This window comes from Chironomus tepperi, unplaced genomic scaffold (genome assembly GCF_022539635.2).
Source record: "Chironomus tepperi strain 1889 unplaced genomic scaffold, CSIRO-AGI_Ctep_v1 contig_176, whole genome shotgun sequence".
Lineage (NCBI taxonomy): Eukaryota > Metazoa > Arthropoda > Insecta > Diptera > Chironomidae > Chironomus > Chironomus tepperi.
In genome coordinates this window covers 856,914-869,209 of record NW_027226298.1, presented here as the reverse complement: position 1 = coordinate 869,209, position 12,296 = coordinate 856,914, and the positions used below count along the sequence as shown (strand labels likewise).

General features: G+C 32.1%; 2 protein-coding genes and 1 long non-coding RNA gene across 3 annotated transcripts; 2 read left to right on the top strand and 1 right to left on the bottom strand.

Annotated features, from left to right (window-relative positions):
- The first annotated feature begins 1,106 nt into the window (after positions 1–1,106).
- Positions 1,107–2,798, top strand: LOC139089206 (uncharacterized). Its single transcript, XM_070638672.1, has 9 exons — positions 1,107–1,172; positions 1,291–1,428; positions 1,521–1,562; positions 1,638–1,701; positions 2,007–2,083; positions 2,351–2,465; positions 2,557–2,627; positions 2,691–2,732; positions 2,782–2,798. The coding sequence occupies exons 1-9, from the start codon at positions 1,127–1,129 to the stop codon at positions 2,796–2,798; spliced, it is 612 nt and encodes a 203-aa protein (XP_070494773.1). The 5' UTR covers positions 1,107–1,126.
- Positions 2,799–2,893: 95 nt separating this feature from the next.
- Positions 2,894–3,229, top strand: LOC139089229 (uncharacterized). Its single transcript, XR_011544278.1, has 2 exons — positions 2,894–2,940; positions 3,000–3,229. It is a non-coding gene; the product is annotated as an uncharacterized lncRNA (long non-coding RNA).
- Positions 3,230–3,633: 404 nt separating this feature from the next.
- On the bottom strand, positions 3,634–8,454 carry LOC139089205 (potassium/sodium hyperpolarization-activated cyclic nucleotide-gated channel 1-like). The gene is made up of 9 exons (XM_070638671.1): positions 8,373–8,454; positions 7,592–7,787; positions 7,361–7,510; positions 5,846–6,047; positions 5,606–5,719; positions 5,063–5,468; positions 4,301–4,407; positions 3,997–4,143; positions 3,634–3,858 (listed from the first exon to the last, which is right to left on the bottom strand). The coding sequence occupies exons 1-9, from the start codon at positions 8,452–8,454 to the stop codon at positions 3,634–3,636; spliced, it is 1,629 nt and encodes a 542-aa protein (XP_070494772.1).
- Positions 8,455–12,296: the final 3,842 nt, after the last annotated feature.

Here is a 12,296-nt window from a genome sequence, read left to right as displayed (position 1 = left end):
TCTTTCTCACTCTCGTTATTTCATTATTCTTTGCAACTAATGCGGTCGAACTTTACATAAAAGAACTTTAAAAAAAAATAACAATGCACATAATGGGAATATGTGAATGTACACATGATAACAAAGAAAAGTGCAATTGGTTTTTAAGTTACGATGTCGTTGTTCTTAAAACCACAAATTCTGTTGATTGAATTTTTTCTTTTTACATTTTTAATGTGAAATAAAAGCAAAAACCTAAAAGGCGTTTATGACTTTTAAAAATGTTCAAATGGTCATCAAGCGTTTGTGGTTTGACATCGGAATATTGAATAAATGGCTGATTGAATTTTATGACCGACAAGCAAGTGTAACACATTTTGTTGTTAAATGTCAGGAGAAGAAAGCACTTTATGAGTTTTTGGAGATGTTTAATGACGTTTGGTAATTGAATATTGTTAGATTTATGTGCAATAAATTAGGTTTTTTGAATTAGAGATGGATAATCAGGTACTAAATAAAGATGCTGTCAATTTGTTGAATAATTCTGATATTTTCAGGTTTCAAATCCTCCAATCTTCACTTGTGAGTCAAAACCCACATTTAGTTATGGTTACTATCAGCTGTAGTTAGTTAATCATGTGAATTTTAACAAAATGTCACTAAAATGCTTTAATTTTGAAAATTAAGTCATTGACAGAAGTCTAGCAGTTTCTGCTCAACAATTCGAACACGAAATCTCACTTTAACTTAGTTTATTCACCTTTCTACTACCCATAAATATTTATATCACTAACAAGAATACAATTACTTTACAAACTAAATTTTCACACATTTTAAACGCTTATTATTTTTGCCGCATCTCCTCTAGACGTCTCATAATATTATTCATCTGAATTAGTTAAAATTTCCATTTAATCATCACGCAAACTAATAGAAAATACTCAAAACAGACAGTTGGTGCGTCTTGGCAAGACACTTTATAAATAAATAAAGTTTTACATCCAAAATGAAACAGACAGTTCCAAAATTCGTGTCTTTTTTTCTGAGAACTTGGAATATGATTAAACAAGTGTTTTTGGATTGGAAGTGAGAATTACTCATATTATCAAAATATTTTCAGTTATCGATAAGTTTCTGATAAGAAAGGATGAATTTTATATTCATTCTGTCGATGGCCTTAGCTGTCATTACAGGTATACTAATTAGTATGATTCATTTCAAGCTTTTGATGAGCTAGGCTGTAATTTTTCACAATAAAGTTGCTTTAATTAAGGAACTAAAATCCAAAAATCTTTATTTTCTTCTCAAAAGTACAAATTGATGCCAAAAAGATACACAAATGTTATTATCTGATCACCAAATGTCCTCGACCTACAATACCTTGTCCTATGCCAAGCATCTGTATAAATGGAACTCTACGCCATCAGGACGGAGGTTGCTGCTGCATTCGTAAGTTTATAAAAATAGATGAGTCTGCAAAATATCACCAAAACATATTTTTGGAATGACTTTTAAACTAATTTAAATTTTCTCCCATCCAGCACAATGTGGTGAGAATGAAATATTCTACGATCGAGCACCAAGTAAGTTTAAACAGTGAATTTACAAGAACATTTGTGTTTACATACACAACGACGTAATTCGTTATTTTCCTTTAGTAACAGCAGATCCAACATGTGATATACAAACTCCATTCCCATCAATGCTGGGTGGTCGATCCGGGTGAGTAAATAATTATTGCTCAATTTGGCAATACCTCTGCTGTTTAATGTTACTGCATTTACTCCATTTAAGAAATTTATGCGAAACAAATCGACACAAGTTCAATTATAAATTTTGATAACGGGATGTAAGTCGCAGGGAAGTATCTTTGAGATCTCCAATATATACTGAGATTATAGTTTAAATCAGTGTGAATCCCTGACTACGCAGCTGTGCCGATACGATACCGGCATTTACATGAATCGCAATAAAATTGATTTATTTTATCAAATTAAATTAATTTCTCGATTCTTTTTCGATTTTAGATGCTTTTGCAAGTCTGGTTATGTTCGCAATAAGGAGAATAAGTGTGTTCATATCGACGAATGTCCAAAACCAATAAGTAAGCATGGAATGAAATTTTTATGTTGAACCATAAAAAAATAAATTCTTTCATTTTAATTGCTCGGAAACATTAACAAATTTAAGGTTTGGCTACTTAAACTTTCTGACCAAACCAAATATTTAGCAAAAGATAAAGTGTCTGTGTCTTTCATACAATTAATCATTTAACGACTGTTAATTAAATTTCTTTAAGACAAAAAAATTGACGTACATATGTGGTCATTTAAAAATCAATTAAAAATCTTCTTATTTTTATTGATTTTAGCGGCATGCCATAAAAATGAAACCTACAGTGAGTGCGGACAGATTGCATCTTGTGAAGCAACATGCAGTAAGCCATTACCACATGATATGATGTGTCCAGCTATTTGTAAAAAGGGGTAAGATTTCTTGATTATTTCCGGTGTATTAAAATATTTTTTGTGATTATTTATTGGGCTGATTATGCTGAAAATGTGTTACTCTTACTAGATGCTACTGCAAAGACAGATATGTTCGGGATAAGCATAGAAGATGCATTCTTTTAGAAGACTGTCCTGATCGTGAGTTTTGATAGTTTTAAAGAAGTTTTTTTGCTATAATTAGACAATTTCTGACAATTCTAGCTGAATGTGGGGAAAATGAGGAATACCTGAAGCGTTACCAAAGTGAGTATAGTGAATTTTGCATAGCTAATCATGAGAATCATCATAAAAGCAACAAACACGGCTTGAGCTATCTAATGGAACCAAAAAGGCTCTCGATGTTCTCATACCCAAAAATTCCAATCAAATTTCCGCATAACTTTCCATATATTTTACTAATAATTCTTTAATTTATTTCATTCTATCCTTTCAGTCTGTGCCGATCCAACATGTAAGTTCTAGACTACAAAGTATGCTTATTTAATGAAATTTATGTATCAATATTAATAGGTGAGCACCCAAGAGCATATTTTTGCGGACAACAGTACAAAAAAGGATGTTTTTGTCAAAAAGGATATGTCCGAAATAAGGACAGAAAATGTATAAAAACGGAAGAGTGTCCAAATTTGCCGCACCATCATGAACTGTAATAAATTACAATATTATGTATATATGTAAATAGGGTACACGATATTGACGGTATATGTCTCAGGATTAATAAAAAAGAATTTTTAATCGAATTTTGGACTTTCTTAACATAAGTTCTCGACCCACAATTCCAGCATCGGTAACACTGTTGCGTATTAAAATATGAAATCAATGAGGAAGGAAAACATGATATAATATAAATTGCTATAAACCGCTAAGAAAAGCAAGAAGAAGGAATGACAAAGTAAGGCGTAAAAAAAATCTTACATTGCCTTATTCTACACATCTTTGCGGCAGCAACCACAATCCATTTTCACTTCACATTTTATTCATTTTTGCGCGTACACATCCAATTTTGGTGTCTGCCTTAATGTAATTTCAGTCTTATATAAAAAATTAAAGTGTTAGAACTTAATAAATGACTGAATTTCAGACTATGTCTTAAGGTGTTGAACAAATTATTCAGACACACACAAAAAGTTATTAATGAGTTTCCTTAATTAAAATCATATCCAAATGATTCCCGAGCAGATTCACGAATTCTCTCATCCAATTGCTTCTTAAACATCTCTTCGGCTTCAAGTGTCACTTCCATACGCTTATTTGCGGAGTCGGTGAGCTTTTGCATAATTGTACCATTAATTTGTGCATATTTTTTTAAATTGGCATAATCGAGAATATAAATCTCACAAAATTCAATGGCTATTACATTGGTTATGCGCTTGAGGGGGCAAAATCAAGAGGAATTCATGCCATGAGAAAATATATAATGGAAAGGCAGAAAGAAGGGAAAAAATTATCAATTTATGAGAAGATTGGCAATAATTTAAATTTTTTCTCAACTTCTTCTGTTCCTCACCTTTCTGTTCTTTAAGACGAAGGCAATTTCGCCAAAATAATCACCATCTTCTAGATGACATAACTCTTGGCCGTTTGAGGTTGTTACGCAAACGCTTCCTGATGCAATAAAGAACATACATTCACCATCTGTTCCTGCTTTAACAATCTGTATGTACAATAATAATAAAAAACTGTGAATCAATGTATTAATTCCAGCCAACAATGCCAAGACTCAAACTTCTCTCCGGTAATTGTGAAAGGCAGTGTAGAAGAATGGATGAAAAGTGAGAGAAAAAAACAAAATTACGTCGAATGGAATTTACCAGATCATTAGGAAGGAATTGCTCCTTTCTGCAACTGGCAGCAATTGAGCTGACCAGACTACTTGGTATGTTTTTAAACAACTTTACGCGTTCCACAAATAACTTGTCTGCATTTATTAAAATTTCACGTTTCAAGGGTTCTGTTCAGGCAAAATAAAATGAAATTTACGTTAAAAATTATTATTATTATGAGATTTCTACAAGACAACATAGAGGCAAATAAGCTATTGGATATAGTAATTGTGTGCGAACAATATTTAATGAACAATTGTGTGTTTACGATGTGAGATTACATTTATTCGATCAGGACGTAAATATTAAGTGTTGGCTTACCACCAAGGGATGGTTGTTTATTTATTAGACATACTTGATGGTTTTGAGAAATTTATAAGCGTGAGAAATACTTCTGAATGGTCACAGAGGGGGATATTGGGGGTAATGTTGTGAATAACAGTGCTTTTTGATTTGTTGCTGAGTCTACCCGGTGTCCTGCATCCCCAGTCACCCATATACACAGTTTAGTTGACTATATACCCTATTAAATTGTTCTCTACAAATATTAGACAAAGAACAATTGCACGAATCATAATTTAAGCCAAAATTTATCAAAATTCTCTAAACTTCCAACAAAATGTCTCAACACCTTGCATGCAAACCCACCATTTTAACCACTATGTTGTCTTAAAATATCCAATCAAATCTAGTTAAGCATACAAATTGAACATAAATGTAAAAAGTGCCATAACCAATTATTCCACTCACCAGATAATATGTTTAAAATTTCATCTTCCTTAAAATATGATTTACGAAATTTCTTCTTATAAAAGAACTTCAATCTCTGCTGTAAATGCATCGGGAATTGCTTTTTCTTCATATATGCATTCAATTGATTCATAACTTCATAATATTTTGTTCTCGTTGCATGAATAATGTTCATAATGCTTAAAATTTGTACAAGAATATAAATATTGTAAGCAAGTCCAATGAACATACATCCTGCTGAGATTAATTTTCCTGGAATGTAAACATCCGTGTCACTACCAAACGATGTATCAAAGAATGCCCAAATGATAAAGTCAAGGATTCGAGAATATTTGATGTAGAATGGAATATCAGGGTTTAGTAATTCGACAATTGCAGGGCTCATTTGATCCGGAAGATATAAATACTGCAATGAGAATTGATATCAATCAACATAATTCAATGTCTATGTGTCTAAAACATATCAAACATTCCAGTGCTGTACATAAAAAATATGTAGAATGAAGTGATGTGTAATAATAATAACTATAAACGTCGCCTTACATAAAATATACTCGAAGCGACAGCCTTGAATGCGCAAATGGAAAATTGAATGAACATTACGGTGCGCAGCATGAGAACAATGATTATCTTCGTCACATGACTCAATTTGATTTTCTGGAATATATACACACAAAAATCATGATTTTAATACTCAAGTGCACACTTATCAAATTCCTCAATTGCTTTTTATGTTCAATAATAACTAAGAATGTCTATAATCAACAATCATCGTATACTTACAGTCATAAGATCATCAATGTAATTTTGTGCACGAAATATCGATGAAAATCGCAAGAATTTGAATAAGAAGACAATATGAAATGTTATTATTCTGATTGAGGCTGTAGCCTTTATGGGATTTTGAATATCTATAAGTCGATAAATTGAAACGAATGGTAACGTTGATAGGAAGTCAAAAGCAAATTGGCTACGTAAGTAATTTCTGAAAAGGTAACAAGAGTTAGATTTTATCGTTAAGATGGTTTAAGGAGATGTCTGATGGAGAAATGACTGCTTGATTGAATGTTTTGGAAGTAATTTTGGTAACAATGCTGACACATACTTGATAGTCAGTGTATAGCATAGCTATAGGCGTAAAGTTCTATAGTAACATGTTCCAGTTTGATTCTTGGTTCTGATTTTGATATTTTGAATTTAGGATAAGACATTAAGGTATAATTTAGTATAATTGAGAAACCTGCTATTGGGAAGATGCTGATTCTAATCCCTGAATATGAAGGATCTTGTGGATGGCAAAATATCACGTGTATCACACGAAAGGACCAATTGAAGAAGACTATGAATAGAAACATGATTGTAATTGATGATGGTAATTAGCAAACAGTCAACCAGCGACTGAGTCATCTAAGGGAGCCCATGAATCACGAGCCAAATCAAAAATTAATGAGCAAACAGTTGTCAGCGACCGAGTAAGCAAAAGGATGCCACGAATTACACACAAAATTAAAAATGAATGAAATTTGTACATCCTACACAATTTCATGAAGTACAAAGTTCAACCGACGTCATATTCTCTAAAACTTAATCAAATCTCCTGTGGATATGACTCTATAATTATGAACTTTCAAAACTTAACTTATGACTTCCATAAATAAACCTAATAAATAACCACATTCCCCTTGGAAGCTAATTAACTGACCAAAATAGCAACTGCAGAGGTATTCCAATCCTATCACCCACACACTACTTCTATTTCCATCACAAAAAAAGTTTCATTGAATTGTAATTGAATTTTTTTTTATCAATTTCCCTCGACCGCTCTAGTTTAATAAATTTAATGTAATTTGATTTTAATTTAAAGCCACAACAAATAGACATAAGGAGAGCAAATATTATGAGCCACACCCACTTTATCATTTATTTTATTTAACTCCCCTTCAATTACACTTTATTTGCTTGAATATGCAATTGAAAGAAGTAAGCAAGAATAGGAAAATGAGATCTTTATGGCTTCAAGGTAAGACAATAGACGTAAATAGTTGTGTGCTTTATATCCAAGAAGTTGATCATAAATGATGTCTAAGTTTCTCTGGGGCTGCATGCCATTTTCCATCCAAGATCGTTGAGTTGCCAATGAGTAAAATAGTAAAATTTCTCAATTGACATCATTTACAGACAATCCCCAAAGGAAAGAATATAGGAAAAAATATTGTTGTTTACCGAATAATTGAAGTTTGATTTAGGACAATAAAATTGCCATGCCTAGTCTTATATCCAGTAATAAAATTGAAAAACAAATCCAGATAACAGAAGAAATTGAGAACAATGCCAATGGATATAGACCAAATCTCGTTATTGTGAAGATCTAGATAGAAAGCATAAGTTATTGGAATATGTAGAAAGAGTAGATGCAAAATTATTGACATGATTGAATTCCAATAAAATCTAGACAGCAAAAGTAGCAAGAAAAAGAGAAAAAAAAATTTGTAAATAAATTGCGTGTCTGCATTTCACTTTAAATCTCACCTGAAGCGGCTGTATGGGTGTATAATGTACCAATAATTACTGAATATGTGACGTATAATTTCCTTATAGACTGCATCACTTGATTGAAAGTGTTTTTTCGTGTTTGGGTTATCATCCCAAATTACAATGTGACGAAGAAGAAATGAAACTGGTTTATTATCATCTGAAACGCGTTTCTTAATGATATCTGGGCGAGCTGGTTAATGAATGAAAAGGAATTAGTTAGGAATGTTAATTAGAATGCCGAATTGTGGCGCATTTGTAGGTTATGTGTTACATCTTAATTAAGATTCTGAGGAGAATTTGAACTTGGATTCAAAAAACATAGAAACTTGTATGGAAACCCTTGTGCCGATACTGACAAGGATCCCATGTTGAAGCCGAAACTTTAGGATACCCTAACAGAGATAGCCGCAAGCCTGTTTAATATATTCTAAATCTTATGCGTATGTTAAACGTAATTAGAACCAGCATAGCTCAATACCAAGAGTAGAATTGAAAATCACTGCATCCTAGCCTTGAGTCTAACTAGCTCCTTCCGTTCTATGCCACTATATAAGCAATTTGCATGCCAAAAATCAGTCAAAACTGCATTCATTTGTGAAGAATTCAAAGTAAATTAAGGAAACTCACTCATAGACTACAACTCATGCAGACAACAGTCAAACCATCGACAACACCCATCATTCAATCCAAAAACTACATAAATTGCGCCAAAAAATCAGCACTGATCAATTAAGATTCATTTCAAGGGCACTCAAAAATAAAATATTTTATTCACCTGGCAAAATGCATTTGTGCTCAATAGTGACATCATCGAATGTCAGTTTCCTTTCGCTACTTCCTCCGGATACTTTTTTCATTGTTCTTGTTATACGCGCTTAACAACACTCCTCAAAATGAATTGAATATCAATAAAAACACAAATTTGTTGCTCAATGTCTACTACAATCATCAATAATAATTGAAGTCAATGAATGAGATGATAAATAGTCAATTGATTATGATTTAAACTAAGCGGAAGATTTGTAAATGTAAAACGGTTACATCGTGAAAAGTTTGTGTAAAAATGAATGGAAGGTCAAAGTCTCCAAAATGCTCATTTAAATCTTTATAAGCATGACTAATAGACTTATTGAACATAATTTGTGTGTACACCGTGTAAAATCATGAATGTAAATTACTTATGGATGATTTCTTTCTTGTAAATTGGACACAAAGGCAAAAAACATGTTCGTATCACTTTCTTCCGAATCGATCGATGAGAAACATCCACAAAAATTTCTTTTCAATGCCAAAAGCAAAAAATACGTCTTTAATTAAACAAACAAAGCTCAAAAGTTTGTGTCTTTCTTCTTTTGTTTTATAAATATTTTTGTGTGAAACTGAATTTGGATATAAAACAATAAATATTCAATGGTAAAGCACGACTTTTAATGTAAATCACCCAGGAAGGAATTATTGATGAAAAATTGCCTTGAGGGTTTGGTACATGTATCGAAAAAAAGTACAAAGATTTGTTCGTGGTGAGAAAATATTTGATTTGTTAATGTTATTTTGAGAACATGCGGGCCGGTATGGATATAATTTTTGTATCCGTTTTTGTAAGTATACAATTATTTCATGCTTCTGGAATTCTAAGTGATTTAAGATGCAAAATAATGGAGTGTATCATTTGGAGCTGTTGTTTTAGTGGTGGCGTTACCAAGGCTTATGGAATTGAGGATTAATCTTGGAATCGACAGCATGATACTCTTAAATTGAAAGCTGGAATAGTTGTGAAGTAATAATTTATGAAGTAGGAGGGATTATATCAAAATGCGTAGCTAAATCTAATATTCTTAGCATAAAGGATGTCAAAATTGATATATCGAAAAATACTTACTTATTTCCTTGGCTGCAGCTCATTGGCTCCTTTAGAGAACGTCTGTAGACAGCAAGATAACTACTTCCAATTCGGAATATTGAGAACTCTGCCGGAATTAATTTAATTAATTCAAATTCCTTAATCAGGAATATTTATGTATAAACTGGCAGACTTGCCTAAATATGTCAGATCATATCAATCCATCGTGTTCAGCCAGTTCAAGATGCCTTAACCTCATACGTTAACACCTTATGCCTCAAACACTAAATTTCCAACTGGGACGCCACCCAAAACTCTACACAAGTTTATAGAAAGATGATCAAAATTGGAATTATGAATGAAAGAAGTTGAAGACAAAAAACACAAAAATCATCATAAAGTTCAAATTGGAAATAACAGCCGAATGAAATTATTACATTATGGTTAAAAACGAGCAAAAAACACAAGAAAAACGAAGACCAAAAGAAACTTTTACTTTTCAACAATGATGCCGAAATTTATTGAACTTCATTTCTTCTTCTTTCAGCAATTCATGATCATGGCAATGCCTTAATATTCGACTTTTTATCATTTTATAGTATTTCCTCTTCTACTTGCTATAAGCGATTCCATGCTTTATTTTGTAGCATTTATTATTAAACGTGTGACTGCATCTTTTGCATTTAACATTTCTTTTCTCTCCATTGTATCGAAAGACTTTAAGGAGATTTACTTCAACTTGAGAGAATTACTTGATTGATGATTCAATTAAACAGTTAATTAATTAATTAATTTTCTTTAACAGTGGATTACAAAAAAATATTTAAATACATCGAGATGACATGAGACTTGTAATAATCTCCTTATGAATGAACTTTAAATAACAATCTGCTTGGTAAATTTATTATTTTCATCGAGTTTCATTCATGGTGAATTTTTATTGCAGAGTTGATGCTTCAAGGCAATCGAGACTTAGTTTTGGACTTTTCTCAAAATTGAATTTGATCCCAAATAGGATAAATCGGATAATCGATTAAAAATCCTTCTACGGACATTGGAATCAGATTGAATTCGGGACGATGTCAAAGTCACTGCAGCCTGGTGTCAGCATAGGATTGATTAACAGATTTTTGCTGTTCGGAGATTTTGGACAGAATATTTTAACGGTCATTTCATATTTAAATTGAATTAAATCATAAGTGAGTTGATATCCCCTGTTATAGTTGTAAGCCCCTTTCATACTCATATTTAGTTTGTTTACAATCATCAAACTATAAACATCTATTTGTTAAAATCAACTTCATAGCTCTTTTGATATACATCATCTATTCAGCATCTATAGCAGATTCAACAAATCTGTCTCAAACCAATCAAAATAGCTTTCATATACAATTTAATCATTTCAACTACAAACAAGTCCTTATTAAGATTTTCAGAGCTACAAAACTTAAATCCACTCTAAGCTAAAGTTGAATAACACTTTCTGACACCTTAAATAGTCAACAGCACTGATCATCACCTCTTCCAATTCTGTTTCTCTTTCTTCTTTTCTCACTGATTAATTAATTATAAAATACTCGAAACTGTTAAAGGAATCAGGCACTTTTTCAGTCAATTTCCGTTGAACATCCATAACAAGATGAGAAAATTCCATCCATTTATGCATGCAATGTGATGAAGAATTATCAAAATAAGAAAAGTAAGCGAAAGTGAATTGAATTTTATTCCTTAAATTGATTGACTGATATGAGCAAAAATATTTTTCATCTCTTCTAAATGGAACTTCATTTTAATGAAGCACGAGCACCAAATAGCAATAACGATGATGTCGATGATGATGGCTGGTTAACTAGCGATGATGTGAATGATAAGATGAAATCGAATTTCTTCTTCTTTATAGCTTCTTATTGGAACTGTAACATTTCACTTCACACTTTGTTACCAATCATGTAGTTTTCCATTTATGGCAGTTTTTGAGATTTAATCATCAGACAACGCAACAGTGAGATGAGACATACACACACACACACATAGACAGACATAAGAATTACTGTAAACAAAATTCGATGGCAATATATGGGAAATTTCATTAAATTTAACAAGCGTGCGGTATGTTGCAAAAAAAGCCACCAACGGTGACTCGTTGCTTATTTCATTGCGTTACTTCTTGGAGATGACAGAAAGTCGAGTCAATTAACCATCAAGACGAGTTCCTGTTCCTTAATTTTCGTTTATTTTTATGGAAATATTTGTAATTAAAAAAATTTGCCAAAAATTATCGAAGATGATTGATGGAAGTTTTTTCCTATTAAAGATGACATAAAGAAATGCTGGTTAATTGAGCAAGACGTAAAATTGCATTTTCTCAGGCTTTTTGACATTTTTTTCTCTCGACAGTCTCGTGGCTTCTTTCTTAGAAACAAAAGAAAGTTCAATTTTTTCGGTATTTTTATCTTCGATGTTATCTCATCGGTATGATGATGATGATGACTGTCTTCGTATTTTGTTGAATATTTGTTGTTGACACGCTCATTTAGGTGAGTATGTTCGAAGTTCCTATACATATTTCAAGGGCACAGGATGAATAGAGTGTTATTGAACTACTTCTATTGACAAAAGTAATTCAATTTACTCTATCATATAAGCATACATCCTTTCTAAGACAGCTATAATAATAAATCTATTCCAATTGAACAGCATGTAACGAGCAACATTCCCGATCAGCACAATATCGCAGGCAGCATTTTACTCCATAAAAATGGATTGAAATCTGCCAACAGTGCAACTTTGAGACTTATCGTCAATCTAACGACGACGGCAGCGATGATAAACACATTGTGCTGTTCGGGACTCTTAAAG